Source organism: Arctopsyche grandis, chromosome 9 (genome assembly GCF_051622035.1).
Source record: "Arctopsyche grandis isolate Sample6627 chromosome 9, ASM5162203v2, whole genome shotgun sequence".
In the NCBI taxonomy this organism is placed as follows: Eukaryota; Metazoa; Arthropoda; class Insecta; order Trichoptera; family Hydropsychidae; genus Arctopsyche; species Arctopsyche grandis.
In genome coordinates this window covers 7707032-7724643 of record NC_135363.1, presented here as the reverse complement: position 1 = coordinate 7724643, position 17612 = coordinate 7707032, and the positions used below count along the sequence as shown (strand labels likewise).

Here is a 17612-nt window from a genome sequence, read left to right as displayed (position 1 = left end):
ATCTAAATATCGATACGGTTCTATGCGCAATGGAGACTAGCAAATATTATATTTTATTAACCTCATCATCTCCAAATATGCAATAGGAAATCATTTATTGCTTTATATCATTTGAGTATGTCCTTAATTTTCATCTTCCATAAGACTTTTAAGTTCAACTTTCGCCATACTTCTTACCCATTTCTTCTTATTATGTATTAATTTATTTATACTTGAAAAAGGCGGCATAGCCAATGGACCCAATTTTATATTTTCCCGTGATGCCGTTATCGAGTACATATTATTTTGCTTCACCTTTATTTACAACCCATTAATGTGAAAAGATCCAAGCAACTATTTGGGCTTGTATTGTTGTAGACCAGGGTTTCCCAAACTATGTTCCGCGGAACACTGGTGTTCCACATAGCCTGAATAGGTGTTCCGCGAAAAATTTGCAATCCTAAAAAATTAAAGCAACTTCTACCTCAAATTGAAAGATGAGGTAAATGAGGTAGTGATGGTCAATCTCCACTGATTTTTATGACGACAAGAATTTAAGTACATACAGGCGAAGAGTTTGAAGTTTGAATATAAATTGGATACGGAAATCAAAATTGTGGAAAAAGTATTACAATATAAGGTAAAAGTAATACAATTTTTAATACAAGAGATAAAATTAAATTTTAGATTTCATCAGTAGAATTTAATAATTTTAGTTGTTTTCCTGCCTTAGACTTAAGTTTTAAAAGAGATGTAGAAGTTTCCAAAGTAGTTTTAGAGCACCTACATAAATTGAAAAAAACTCTTTTGCAATATTTTCCGATAAATAATTAGGAAGATTCCTGGGTGCGGAATCCATTTTCCGTGACAAACCAGTAGGCTTAAGCGCAAGTGATTATGAAAATCTAATTGATTTACTCTGTGACTCTGATTTGAAACCAAAATACAAATATCAGCCATTGAATGATTTCTGAGCGAGTTCGTCAGAAGAATACCCCAATATATCAAAACAAGCTATTTTTGTTTTACGTCCGTTTTCTACATCCTATATTGTGCCTGATATCAAGAAGATTTGCGATTCAAAGATTCAAAATCATCAAGCTTTGTTTATTATATTTAAAAATAATTATGAAATAAATAATAAGTGTGTTAATAATATGTATATTTTATTTTATATTCACCCAATTTTAAAAATAAACTAAGTGTTCCGTTAAAATTTCCGGATTTGTTAAGTGTTTCATTGCAGAAAAGGTTTGAGAAACCCTGTTGTAGACCATAAAAAGCCATTTGGGTTCAAGTGGGATAATTAATCACATAATACCATTAATAAAAAAAGACTTAATTGGAAATATATCCATAATGAAAAAAAATTCTAACCTTAAATCGAGAAACATTAATTTTTAAAATCGGTGATCGAAGTTAATTTATTTTTTTGTAGAATTATTATAATAATAGCCTGGAGAAATGTGTAAGTGGCAATGATTAATAATATTCCTTTCCTTTTGGGTTTACTTTCCTTCATTACTGCTTAAATTGGAAGAGGGACTGCCGGTCGTGTGACGCAGTGCAACTGATCACATAACTGAACTAGTATTGAGCTGATAACAGTTAATACAAAGCTAAAGCTTACTGCCCGTAGCCCTCTATTTATACATATAATATAATTAATAAGTGGGGAATGCCCATAATTTGAAGATTGAAGATTTTCCACTTATGTTAATATATAATAACAAATATTTCATCTCATATTTTTAAAAATCAGGTAAAGGGCGGGGAGATGAAGGGGCCTTGTATAAATTTTGCATGAGGGCCGAAAAATCCTCGCTACGTCACTGGATCGAACATACGAGCTTTTTGTAAATATTAAGCAAGCAACTTGATAATGTATACGTTCAACATGCAATACTTTTTATTACACACTTTATTTTGTAGCATACATGTTTAGTCTTAAAAATATTAAAATAACCACACTGCACTAATTGGCAAACGTTCATAGTGCGTCAAACAAAAGTCGTGGAGCGAATCATCAGACGTAATAAAACTTTTCAGATAAAGGACTGAATTAGCGTTGCAATTGCTCTGCGCGGACTGAACTACACAACAACGCGTTGAATTTAAAACAATCATGCACAATGATGAAAGTTTACTTACCGTAGGTACAATCATTCTCAAATACACACACACACACACATACACTAGCTGATTTTATAATAAGCCAATTTGAACAAAACAGTCGGGGTTATTGTAATGACGATGCTCGCAGAAACCACACTTCATATCTCCCTCTCTCATAGTATGTAGTAGAACGATACATTTTTAAAGAGGCGTGTGTGCTAACGACCGTTTCCCAACTGGAGTTCTCTCTCGTTTATTTATTTATCGCACTCTTTGGAAGTCAGACTATATTTCTGTGTGCAGTATGTATACGGAGTGTAGGACCAATTCGTAAAACAGAGCCGAATAACGGTATTATTGTAAATAATATAATATAGCGATATAAAAGAATGAATAAACAAGCGCGGCGGACAGTTAGCGTTCGATTGACAAATAAATATATTACAATACAAAATAAATAAAAACTAGAAAACTAGTTAAACGCGATTCGTCGAAAGCGGAACTGTCGAATGATTCGGGTTACGGAGATTCGATCGGGTGAAAACTCGTTATATCCGAAACACTCGCATCACGAATGTTAACTACGCATTTTTTTGCCATTTTTACAACTATTTAGTGCCCAGCACGGGCAGAGGAAATGTGTCAACTGTTTAAGTCATTGAAACAGGTTTACGCGTAAAATGCATCTGCTTGTATCATCAAACGTTGCCTGTTTCAATTTTGAGCCGTAAATTTTGGATTCAAGTGGCAATAAACTGTAGTACATTGCCATTAGCCATTTTAAATCTATTGAGCAATCAGTGGGGCGATGTGACAATTTATAGCAGAAAGCGGACTTATCAAAGTAATAGTATTAAACAATGAACCAGACGCTTTAGCTTTATATTATTCCAATCCACTAATTCATCGCTTTAAATATATCATCATTCTTTCTCTTCAAGGATACAACGAGAGACAATGGAAAGCAATTTAAAGAACATACGAGTATTTTGTGACAATTTGTTAGGCGTGTATAACATATATACGATAATATAAGTCAATGGGGATTTTATGCGCGCACGTACGCATTTCCGAAAATGCACAAAACACGGCTTTCGTCTTCATTCGGAAACCGACAGAAATTTGTTACGCCTTGGGAGCCTAGCGAAGTAAATATACCGCTATTACTAAAATAAGTATATATTTTTACGACAGACAAATCGAAAAGTACGCTTACCGTATCAAAACATCAAAACAATTTCCCGTTACTCTTTAAAAGGCTTTTATAAGGTTTATTTTTTACAAGGCTTTCATAAGGTCCGATGTGACAATATTTCTAAGACACTTCCGATCGCTTTGAAACTTTGCCGTTTCGCGAGGTTTGGCCTCTGATAGAGATTTCAATTGTTTCGCAATAAACATGTTTAAAAATTTTTAAAAATCTCGAGACGATGACAGCTCTCGACTACATTCAGGTGATTGATTGCTCATGCATGTTTGACTTTCTGCCCCCCACTCGTTTTGTCAGATTTTAATTGTTCAAACGCCTATAACTTAATTTTTTCACACTATATCTTATAAAATTTGCATTATAGGCTTTCATTATCTCTCATACATATATATTTTTAGTTCACTGATAGTTGAAGCGTCGACTAAACATAAAAATGATTAGCTGTTTATATTTGAACCAGAGTTAAGACTTTCAAGTGTTGCCTAACCTCAAAGCCTCTTAAAAACATTTCGCAAAAAATATCCCATAGTTTAGAGTCGATATTCGCAACGCCTGGGTCGTAGTGAAAACGCCATCTAGTATCAAGCGAGAGCTTTTTATTAATCTTTTCACGGGATATTTTTCCCAAGTCGGCACTTGAAATTTGCCTACCTGTTGTCGGGATTATCCGCCCGTTTATACAAATCCCAAATCCGTCCCTGGTCGATCGTAACACGCGAAAAACTCGACGTAAAGCGACCGGGCGCATGCTATGAAGAAAAGGTTGACGACTGCCGATTTTCCCCATCGGCATCGCAAACACACCGCTCATCAAACTGTCAAAATTTAAATTATACACAATACAAAAACAAACAACTCTTGCCATTCAATTTTATTTTTATAAATTCGAATATTAATGTTAACGTTCCAAACATATAATAAATTGATTGAATATCTCACACGCTTATGCTAATTGAATTATTGAAATATTTTTATATAGCGGTATCCGCGCATTTTTCGGTACAAAAACGAAACGATAATACACACATTGAATATTCATATGAACATTCTTTCACAAATATAATAAATACACTATGAAACTAATACAGTAATACGTTCCTTTCAAAGGTGAAGATAAAATCTTCAAGATATATTGTATGTACATATGTATGTATATTTTTATTAAAAAAAATAACTAAAGAAGAGGTTAGTAAAAAGCCTTCGACCTCACATCCAATCCTCAGTTTTAACCGCAAAGCCACAAAATTTTTCAGAATGACTTTCCTGAGAGTATTTAAATCCAGGTATACGCCCAATTTATACATATAATATATACGATACGATTAGAAATCCAGTTTATATGAAGTCGAAGTTGAAAAAACTAGTCGTTTTTATATTTAGTATTAACGACTAATTTAATTATTCTTTTTATTTGCATCGTAAATGTTAAGACCTCCATATCGTCGGTCTGAGGTTCAATGATATTCAAAATATTTCAGCTTACCGCCTTTTAAATAACAATCGCGTCGAACTGAATACCTTGATTATATTATTGGGTAGTCTTAAAATAAAAATGGACGATTCTGTAACGGTAAATCGAATTTGTGACTTGAATTGTGGAAAAAATTCGTAGGCATAATAATATGTTAAATAGGTGGGAAATTTATTGGATGTTCGATGCAAAGTCGGTTCGTAATTATCTATTGATTATTATAAACTGCACCAGCAATGAAAAGGTCAAACGCTAGATAGTCGGAATCAATAGTATATGTAAATTGAAGCAATAGCTGTGCAGATTGCAGGCGGAGTTAAAAAGGTTAAACATAATATGTATAAGACGGAGAATACAATGAAATTCTAAAGGTTTTCCAAACACGTACTATTTAATCATCTTTTACACAAAAAAAGGTCATACATATTTTGATGACTTTTTTCTAATCATAATCATCGTCTACAGCCATTCACTATCCACTGCTGGATGAAGGCCTCTCCAACACGCTTCCACTCGTCTCTGTTTTGCGCAATTCTCATCCATCTCACATAATTTCGTCTACCCATCTTCCCCGTGGTCTTCCTTTTATCCTTTTGCATTCTCTCGTATACCAATCCAGCATTTCTTTTGTCCACCTTTCGTCTATTCTTCTAGCCACATGGCCTGCCTATTGCCATTTAAATCTCTTCACTCTATCCACTATATCCACTACCCTTTTCATACTTCTCACCCACGTATTCCATTTCCTGCCTTTCCTCGTTATGCCAAGCATACAAAGTTCCATACTTATTTGAGTGTATTAGACTTGTGTAGCCACTTGGCGTTCAATTTTCAAGTTTCACACCCATACAAACGAAAATTTAAATAATAAATAAAATCTTCTACATTTAAAATCGAATTTATTTTTATTTTAATAAATACTAATGGTTTTACCCGGCTTCACTCGGCATTTGTAATATAAACAGCTTAAGCATGGCTAATCTAATAATAAAAAATCATTTGTTTTTTTATTCAATATATATATTCAACAATATCGATATCATCGTCATAGAAACTTGTTTTCGATGCTCCCACCCAAACCTTACACAGTTACACACAGAGTCTCTTTCGAACTTATATATTAGATATGTATATGTATATGTAGGTATATTGATTATTTAAGTCGAAAAAAAATTATATTCAACAATATGGATATCATCGTCATATAAACTTTGATTTGTTTTCGATGCTCCTACCTAAGCCTTACATAGTTACATACAAACTCTATTTCGAAAGTATATATTAGATTTATTTAAAAAATGTACTGCAGCGATTTTTTTAAGCAACACTGTCTCGTAAAATGTATACATAGATCAAATTTTAAAAAGAGGGAAAAAAATTGTAAAAAATAATAAAATGGAATAAATTATTTTAAGGTCATTGTTAATTTTTATGATATCAAACCGAGGCCGTCGCGATGACTTAAGTTCCATTGTACATATACATATAAATCAGAGGTCACATATAAATCTACATACGCATGCATGTATGTATATAATCGTCAATCCTATGGTAAATTTAATCCAATTTAGACTACGTGATACCGGCGCGACACGACACGACACAAAACGACTTATATAATATTATGAAACTGTCATTATGTAGTATGAAATGTCGCATCGTACCAATATTTATCAAAAGGCACCAGAAGATTGAACTTGCTAAGCTGCCAAAAAAAAATCCAAAACCTCGCCAAAGCCCAATCCGACCAGTTCGAAAAGCCTCCATTAACCCTTTCGAGTCGGAAAGGTTATTGCATCAATGAATCAATGAGTGTTATTTAAAAAAATTAGTACCTGTCGAAGCTGACTGCAACTTTGTATTTTCGGTCCGGTTCCGGAGGATAAGCACCGGTCGCGCCGGGACCGGTGACTATACCGCTCAGATGAAACCCTGAAACAATTAAATCGAATTAAATAAATAAATAAATAAAAAAAACAATACACACATGGAAATTTAGCACAATTAACAATATGAACAGGACATTCCATTGTCACATGCACGCGGTACAATTTTAACACAGTGATCTCTGGCAAATCTGCACGTTATCGCATTAAAATGCACTCTGCGACCGGACCGCGTTAAAACGACGCGCATAAAAGTTGGCCGTTCGGTAATTGCACTCGTTTCGAATGCAACATGCATACGACTCTAATGAAAACGTACATATTTCAAAAGTGTGCTCGAATTATACGCGCAAAATGGTACGACAGTGCTGTGCTGCACACTTCTAGCAAATCGCTTCCGTGTGTGGCGGTGTGTCATCAACTCGTCAAGGTTTGAAGTGCTTCAATAAAATTATGGAAAAGTTGTCAAGTGGTAGTATTCGTGAATCGAATGAGTGTTTGATGAAATGATATTTGTGAGATATTTTCTTTTAAATTTTATTTTTTATTTTTCTACGTTTACAACTTAAAAGATGACACTTGTATCGTGCGAGCTCTTCCACACACTCGGATTTTTTACAATGCTTTTATTATCTTCACTTCGCCTTTTGGTCTGACACTATTTCCTACATTCTTCCGATCAGTTTGAAGCTTTACTATTTTGCGCGGTTTAGTTACCGACAGAAATTTAAATTGCTTCCGCTAATTTTATGGTGAAAAATAATCATAATAAACAAGTTTAAGAATCTAAAAATTTTGGAGACGATGACAGCTCATGGCCAGTAGCCTTGTTTGTTTGACTTTCCACCCCCCACTCGTTTTGTCAGATTTTAATTGTTTAAGCGCCTATAATTATAAAATAATCAGTTGGGGAGGATTAACAATGACAATAATGATATCAAAAAAAGCTTGTTTTTTTTTTTCATTAAATGTGTGCCACTTTTTTTATTATGATTTTATTTCATTTGTAACACAAAATTCACAAAAAATAGTAAAAAAAAAACAACGCAAGATTTATTTTTATACCACTAATGGAGATGATTTGTCCGTCGTACATATATATAATAGGTATAAGGTAGCAGGTCTTGAAATAATGGAACAGAAGCTTTGTCAATTGTAAATCTTTAAAAAGGTTTTATTAACAAGCTACTAGTGGACCTGAACTACTGACCACCTATAAAGGTCTATTTATATTATCCAGCACTGCACGTTAGCAGCACAGCACAGCAGTGAACGGAAAATACTCGTTTCGGCACGTTCAGATTTATGTTGGCCGAGTACAAAGTAAAATCAGCTTACATATACATATATTACACAGCGCAATATTACTTGCTTCGTATCATCGATTCAATATTCAATATCATCGATTCAATATTCAAATAAAAAATATATATTTTCACAATATGACGTTTCATACGAAAATATTCATATTCGCATGCGCGCACTTCCGTGTATACACTTCACAGTACGGGTGCACTCACCATTATGACGTCACGTTATGCCAAAGTGAATATAAGTCCATGGAGAATGTATTGAAGAATATTTTTCGTACTGCAGTTTACGTGCAGTTATGTTCTGTTACATATGTGCTAGTATAAACAGACCTTATGTACATATTTTATTAGTTTTATTTTATTTTTACATAGATATGTATATATGTATATACCAGGAAGGCTTGACAGAAGACCCCAATGCGCATTCCTGGGCAATTAATTACAAACAATGCAGCATTTTATTATTACATAAATCACTGTATTTCCAGAATCTGAAGAACACGAAATAACAATTAATTAATTACAGAATTAATCCATTGAGACATCTATGGATTTAGATTTTGTACATAATTTTTACAAATTATACACACAATAAATACAGAGGATTTGTGACAACAGGAAAGATGATTTTTTGCCAATTTTGAGGAACCGTTTCAACAATGATCAGATAAAATTGGCAAACTCTGATAAGAAACGATTGATTTGGAGCCACAAATACCCCCAAATCTAACCAGCATTATGGCGGATCGAACCCACTGATCACTTGGTGCTAAACATACACGCTACTATTAAGCCATACTGCTGGCTGTAGTAAATACTTCCAATTAAAAAAAATTTAAACTTAAATATCAAACAATTCGCTATAGCCAGAACGAACAAAACCCAAACGAGAGCCAGAAGGCCAGAACGTAACGACAGCTTCAAAGCTATGAAAAAAACTACCATCAAATGCATGCAAACCAGACTTAAAAACACCATCGATTAGCATTTTAATTAAAACCGCGCCATCCCATGTGCACTTTTTACGCTGCAAACTATGTATGTAACACCGACACCCACAAAAAGTGGATATCCACGTTGTAGAGGCCTTCGGGGTGGGGTAGCAAACACCGTACAGCCATAGCCATTATCTAAAAGCAAATATTTTCGAAACGACCCATACATACATACGTACGAACACACACACACACCCTCTGGCCGGTTGGCTTATGCGATTAGTCTCGAGCTCGGTATATACTTAACGAAGTGCACAAACACGCACACAAAGACCCCTGAACAAACGCGTGCCATCCCACAAAAGAGGTTGCTATCACAAGTGGGAAGCCCAGTCCTAGCCAACTATGAGGGGGGGAAACTTTGTCCCCTCGGCAATGGTGAGGTTCAGTGTCCTTATGGTGGCCATCATCAACCGTATGCAGATAAAGGTCAGGCGTAAGAAGTTGGCGAGCCCAAAGACTGGTGATGCTGAAATTTGGTTCGCTTTTGTTCGGATTTGAGCTTTGTCGTTGTTCAATGTTGAAGAACCATAGAGCACGGTAATTATTGTCATTCCTCAATGGAGATGTTTATATGAACATATTCACAGGTCGCAATTGATTATTGGGGCAGTTTCCTCTAATAAGATATATGTACATATAAGTACATATAAGTGTGAAAAAGTTATAGTTAATAAGTTATAGTAAAATTTGGTGTTAAAACAATTAAAATCTGACAAAACGAGTGGGGGGTGGAAAGTCAAATGAACCCGAACGTAGTCTCGAGATTTTTTGAATTTTTAAACATGTTAATTACGATTATATTTCACTATCGATTTAGCGGACACAATTGAAATCTCTATCGGGGGCCAAACCTCGTGGCGAAGTTTCAAAGCGATCGGAAGAGTTTTTTCCACAACAATCGCAAAGTGAAACTAATATAAATTTTGTAATAAAAATAACTATATTTTAATTCTAGCGGTTCAAAAGAAGAAACGTCGCTTTGAAACCAAAAATTCATCAAATAATAGCACAAATTCATCTTTGACGATTTATATTTAAAGAAATGCTCCAAAAATGTCAGTTTATCAAAAAATTGTCTATAGATGTCTCTATGTTGCTGTTAAAATAATTCTAAAAATTGTATATCGATGTTTGTAATTGGCCAGGAAGGCGTATTGGGGTTTACCTGTTAGGCCTTCCTGGTGTATGTGTATTTAAAAATAAAAATAAAAGATTTTTTTTATTACATTGCTATGCATGCGGTGTTCACATTAATAGGAATTTAAATATTATCTTTTATATTTATATCTTTTTTATCGCTCTATTTCTCTTTAATTGTATTTTTATTATGAATGTATGCCATTACATATATTTAAAATAAAATGAAATAAACACATAGAGATAGATGTTAATAGCATCACTAGCGAAAGTACTCAGTTTTCCTTTGTAATTTGGTTAAATTCACATCAACAGACACCTGAAAAAGATCAAATGATAATAATAATCAATTTAATTTCTATATATGAATTTAAAATCATCAAAATCATGTTGAAGAATAGACAAAGTCGTAGAGGAAAACTCTCTCCAAGAAACTTCAAAAGCAAACAATCACATTCAACAAAGCAATTCCGTAGCAATGATGAAGCAAAACGAGAATAGCACAGTACATAGAACATTTGCTAAGAAATTATAGGTAGTGAATCGTATGTAAGTAGTGACGTGAATGCAAATGGTGTGATACTGTTGAGTGTGTGAAGCTTTTGTCCCTCTTGACATACATAAACTGTTAATGATGTTAGCATATCCTTATTAGAATGAATAAATTTAAATTCATACATCTATTTAACAAAACGATAAATTACAAATCTGTGCCAATACGGCGAAATAAAATTTAACCCATAAAAGTGACGGGTAATTTAAAATCAAATTAGTTATAAATTAACAGTAATGGCACACAGGACCATTGCGGTCACCTGCAATAAAAAGGACAATAAAATTTAATATATCAATAAACCCTAAAGTTACAAGCGACATTCCAGAACTTTGAAACAAAATTCGAAATAAAGTCATCGCCTCGGGAAAAACTTAAAACAATAAAAATATTTCGAACCAATAATCGTAAACTGTTCTAGCCATTATTGCTACTTTTATTTTTGAAAAATATAGATTAAAAACGCACCCGTTCCTTTTTTTCACGTGTGTATGCATGTATGTACGTGTTTATGATTGATTCCAACGTATCCATATAAACATCGACGCTATTAGTTTAATCAATCTTATGCTTTTTTTGCCCGGTTTCAATTTGTCAATGTCGTACTTGAAATTCATCTCGCATGCTCGTATTATATACCTATACAGCCCGCCCGTAATTACCGCACGAGTAAGGTAACATCGAAAATTGACGTAATCCGTTTTGGAAGTGCAGTGATTGATGATAATGCGATACGAGAAATACAACATCGTCCAAACAGTCGACTTCGGAACATCCTTAAAATAATTTACAACAATTTTACATTAAAATTCAAATAACTACATGTGGAAGACTTCAGCTTCGCGTGGGATAAAATCAACGGTTTACAACAGAATAAATAACTAATAACGTAGAAACTTTTCAAAAAAATATATATAAGTTGGATAAATATGTAGATAGATCTAATTAAACAATATATGTAATACTTATAAAAGTGGCTAATATGTTTACAGCCGAAATAAAGTTAAAATATCGCAGCAAGCAATTCTAGAGTACAGATAGAGTGTGTCGTGAATTGAAGCTTTGCTTATTATGTTTGAGAAAAAGTGTGATTTTTCGTTTCAATGTTACTTAATTTTATATTTATTTTTAGATACATATGGTTTTACATACCAGGAAGGCCTAACAGGTAAACCCCAACGCGCCTTCTTGGCCAATTACAAATATCGATATACATATGTATGTATGTACAATTTTTTGAATAATTTAAAAAAAAGCATCATTAGAGACATCTATTGATACATTTTTCTTAAACTTACATTGCTGGAGTATTTTTTTTATATAAATCCTCAAGTTTCGAGATGCTGAAAAACTCGGAAATTTTCGAGTCATTTATGAACAAATTTGCAGCATTTTTATACGAATCAGCAAATTCTATATGCTAAAAACTCGAAAATTGCGAGAAAATGGGTAAAGTTTGCCAATTTGTTGGAATAGCTTCAGTGAAAATCAAATAAATTGGCAAACACTGATAGGAAACAATCGATCTGGAGTCGCAGACTAAGATATGACCAGCAGCAACCAATGGGACTCGAACCCGTGACCACTATGTTCGAAAGCATATATGCTAACCACTAGTCTATGTTTTTGGTAATGATTTTTCATTTTAATTTAATGTCAAAACCCAAGTTGAATTTGAATATTTGTATATAATAAAGTAATGTAGGTGATATTATCTAATTAATATTATATGATACAACTATGAAATAGTGTAAGGTTCGAGATTTGGGTCTCAGGTTTTAAATCGAAATAGTCCTAATTCCACATACGCACACTCCAGAGACGAAGTTGAACGCAATGGGCTCCAGAAATGGCCGACAATTGAGGGCATTCGGACCGGTTCATTAAAATAATCCGAACTGAGACCGGAGCGAACATAAAGGGATGCTCTTGAGCAATTTGAATGACTTCTATCAGATCAGTCCAAGGACAAGGGAAGAGGTGGGGCGGATAGCGAGGGGCGGGAGAAAAGGGAAAATGAAAGATGGATATCTATTGACCCTCACAATCGCCAACTCGGACGTCTTGGGTACACACAAAAGATCTCCATTTATCTGCCGTATTCAGACGAGAGGAGAAGAAAATGGCAGGAGAGATCCAACGCTGGTTTTGACCGCCGAAAATATTCCCCTACATACAATTGAAATACTACATACATACATATGTATATTTCATTGCAATTTAACCAACAAGTGACAATTCGCAATGTGTACTTGGAATGAAGGATTAGGTATTATACTTTTAAGCTATTGATTTTTTTGTATATACATGTGTATGTAGAATCTAAGCTACAGATTATATACTTGGATTAGTAAAAGTATTTACATATAATACTACTTAGGTATAAATGAATACTAGACTTTTCTTTAGAAATCAGCGACCCATTAAAAAGATGTTCCAAATTTACTCTACCATATGAATGTAAGCTGCCATCATGAAATGCATTTTTTTTGTGCAAATCAATTTTCTTCCCTTTTCTTATACCTAACTACTCAACAGCCACAGCGAAACTGACTGTAAAAACTGTTTACAAGTAGAAATTTCATGGGTGTAAATACGCTGCTGGTGAGATCTTGGTGGTTATTAAAACACAGATAGACCTAATTAAAACACAGTCTCCTGCTAGAATTTTCCGACTTATCTAGCTTAAATGTTGTGAGAGATCCAATAAATCAGTATCCTCCCCACACTGTCTCGCAAATTCAAGTTTCTAGAATCCAGAATTTGTTGGTTCTTATAAATATGCTACCTACGTACTCTGTAAAAATGTATTTCTCAAAAACTTGCTGTGAATGAAAGTTTGTCCATAGATGTCTCTATTTATTCTATATATAATTGTCCTGTAAAGTTTCAAATTGTTAGTACTTATATACATACATAAAATAATCTAACCATATGTGTCATCTTGAGATAATTCCTGTCAATAATAATAATAATAATAATAATAATCTGATAATACCTATGATGAAATATATGTAATAAAATAAATATGTAGTTATTTCTTCTTCTATATATATTTCTTTATACCTTTTTATACTCTAACTCTACTTACTATCCTCGCTTCGTTAAGATAAACAATATGATTTGACTAAAAAGGCAATAGTTTTAAATCGAGCATATAAAAGGACAAGCCTTCACTGATATTGGTATGAACTTTAAGGGTTTCAACTATTAAAATAACATAAGCAGATCCAAATCCGTCACAATGACATACTTTTAGAATGCCCGATTAGTAACTCCAACTGAAGCGATCAATCTTCCAACTCTTAACAGCTGTCAATAAGATCTTCAAACCGATTTTTCAAGATTTAAAAAGATGGATTTTACATTTATTATTATTTTTTAATTTATTGTACGATTTTAGATAACGTCATATTGCACTCAAATCGCACGCGAATTAATACACACTAAAATCCGCGTTTAAATACCTATATTTTATGGCACCCCCTCCCCTTCTTTCCGCCCGCCCCGCATAATTTTATGGGGTTGTAATTGTGTGTTTTTCTAATTAAATAATGTACACATTTCGGTCGGGAACAATCTCGATCGCACTTCGCATACACTTCGTGACGTGCTAACGAAAACGCGGCGAGGCGATCGCTTCGATGTTATCGCATCGGCAATAAAATATGTACGAAAAAGTGTAAAACACGGTCACGAATATTTTTTAAATAATTAATATTGCCCATTTAATAACGCGCCGGGGGACGGGGGTGATATATTGGTCGGGAAACGTGAGAAAAAACATGCGGAAAATATGTTTGAACAAGACCTCCCCTGATGATGAATGACATATATATAAATAATATATGACCGCAAGAAGCATAGCTTGAACAATTGCTAAAATGTCAAACTAAGGGTTTAATTGAGGTAGTTCAATGTCTGAAATCATTAATGTTTCATATATTTTACAAATGTCATAGTAACATCAACAGTTTTCCCGATATGTCACTATGACCAAACAAATGTATTGTGAATTTTATAACCAATACATTTTATAACCATCCAGATCTTGTCAAGAGCAATAATTTTACCATTAAAAATTTTCAATACCGGATTTGAACCCAATTTGCGAGCAATCGCTTATAACCAGTCAGCTACAATATGCAGTATTGCAAAATGAAACATCTCAATAATAAAAAGCACGGAAAAGTTTGATATTGATAATGAAATCACGTGCGAAACGACATATCCAACCGTGCACGTTCGTTGCTCGTATTGTATGTACATATATGCTGATAAAAAAATGTAAAAATAAAATAACTAACAGGAAGTTAAATCTGAAAAATGCATACATTTGAATTTATTTGATTCTATTGTTTGCGCGTTTACTGTTGACTGCGTGATGCACGTTTTGAGTTGAAAAGTTAATTTTAACTACAGAATACATTCGTTTTTGTTGTGTATTTTAATTCTATATGAGAAACAAACTGTGTGTAATACAAAAGAAAATACTTGAATCGAAGCAAACAATCGGAAACGGATTCGAATAAATTAAATTTCGATGGAAACAAAACAATGATTCGTATTCTTGGATACTTCAATATGAGAGTGCCCTTATATGAAACAAATAAAGCAATAAGCGTGCATATACATATGTACAAATGTGTATGTATGTATATATAGAGGATTCTGTTCGTTTGGAATGATTATTGAACCTCTTTGGGTCAAGTATTCTATGTAGTTAAGACTTAAAATCAAAATCATATTCTAGCTATTATACGTATGTATATTTAAATATGTAATTGCCGTTAATATTTTGAGGTGAATATGTTGACTATATATTCACTAATCATATTAATTAAAAATAGTAGAGATTGCTTTTATAAACCCCTTACAACTAATTGTTATAATAGTGTGATCGCGGGCAGCGGCATTTTTAATTTAAAAAAAGCATTCATTCGTCCAAATGCACTCCGTCCTAATTTCAAACGTATCTTTATTTCTTCTTCATTACTACCGGACATGTCTATTATTTGTCCTAAATATAAAAAAAAAACTATCGACTACTTTTACTATGATGGTACAACTAAATAAATGCAACTCAACGAAAACAATCTACGTGTATCCAACTTCTCACTATTAATAAACTCGAATTTATGTAGAAAAACATATTTATATAACTGAAAATATTTTTTCCAGCGCATTGAAATGCTCATGGGTGGCAAAAACGTTCAGGCATAAAACAACATTACCGATATAATATATCACGCAAGGATCGTTTCAAAACTGCATCGCACGACACTGCGAATGCATCGAAGCATGCACATTGTGTGAAAAAGCAGGAAATCAGCGGTCGCATTTCTATAGTGCAGAGACTACAATATTTCCTCGGGCATTCGTAGTACCCGGCCATATATCTCGACATCGACAATAAGGCTTCGCGGGGCCTATACAGCGAGTTTGCACTAAAAAAATGCATTGAAATTATCGATACAATAGGGTTAGACTCGGAATACGTACATAAGTTCTTACAAGAGGTGACAGCTAGCAAAAAGCCTATATAGGTAGGAATGGGTAATCCTCCAGTGTAGGATGACAGCAAGGCCCAAAACTTCCAGCCGGCAAAAAATAAATTAGCAGATTGGCAATAAACCTAATCATGTCACAGAATGGCTAAAAAGAACTGTCAATATCAATTAAATTGATTAAAATATACGCAAGTATTGATAATAGTGCCTTCTGGAATGATGGGTCGATCGTTCGATAATGTGTAAAATATATGTATATATCTTTACATTTAAAAAAAATCAATGTGACTACTTTATAAGCCATTATTAAAAAAAATCTATGTTAAATAGTAAAAACAAGTATTTTTTTATAATCTGGTGACCGCTAACTTTCAATCTTTATTTTCTATGCATGTTTATAGTAAAGGTCGCCGAATTGATTACTGCTTCTCGCGATCAAGATGTGAGAAACTGAAAATTTATCTATAGTTTATTTGGCACAAAAATCCGTATATATGTACAACTTCATTTATTTGGTTTATTTTTAGAAGGCCTAATTCTTCTAACGTCGAATTACCATAGCAACTTTTGAACAAATATCGCGTCATACATATATTTATTTATTTAAAGATTGGACCATTGTAGCATTACAGGAATTCCTAATGCGCCACAATGGTAAAAATATAACAGAAAAGAAACATAATAATAACTATAAAAATTAGAGATGACAACAATAAAACATAACACAAACAAAAATACATTCAACATCATAAAAAAACAATAAAGCATTAAAATATATATAATTTCGTATGCACTTGATAAAAAAAACATATTTACTCTAAGAATCCATAATTAAATCATTTTTTACTATTACAATGTGTAAGGAAACTTACATTTTGAATAGTACCTAGATATTTATATATTAATCCGGTTTTTGACAAAGTTTGTCCTCAAACCAACGATTTTTTTTCATTTGACGATTTTTTCTGTAGTTTAAGCTTATCAGCTAGCTTTTCTTTACGTGTAATTATCCGTATCATCCATGTCCATATATACACTTCTCAAAAGTCATTATTCTCAAACGGAACAAGCACAGTTTGTGCAACGAAGAGATAAAACCGTTTAAAAATCAACATCCGAAGTGTATGTATTCAATTAACGATGTTGTCTAACGATGAACGCATTGTGATAGCAAACCGATGCAAAAAAATGTTTAAAATCAAACAAAACGTGAATCATGTTCGTTTCGTGTATTTATAAACTGATGATAATAACGATGTATATAATAATAAATTCATTTTTTGAAGATTTACACCAGCGATATGCTTATAATAACGTTAATTTGATTTATATTGCATATATAATAATTGGGAAGGGGAGGGGGGGGGCGACCATTCATATTATTCAAATTACTTCGAATTGGGAAAAAAATGCACAACGGTTTTGTAATTAAGCGCCGTG

The 17612-nt window shown here is 33.3% G+C and overlaps 1 protein-coding gene across 2 annotated transcripts in view; it reads right to left on the bottom strand.

The window, feature by feature from the left end:
• The window catches only part of LOC143916551 (zinc finger SWIM domain-containing protein 4-like), a 131173-nt gene that overhangs the window by 35752 nt on the left and 77809 nt on the right, over window positions 1–17612 (bottom strand). For both annotated transcript variants that reach the window (XM_077437694.1, XM_077437695.1), the window contains exon 2: window positions 6611–6707. In XM_077437694.1, the coding sequence (XP_077293820.1) occupies window positions 6611–6707 (97 nt within the window). The remainder of the gene's footprint in view (window positions 1–6610; window positions 6708–17612) is intronic.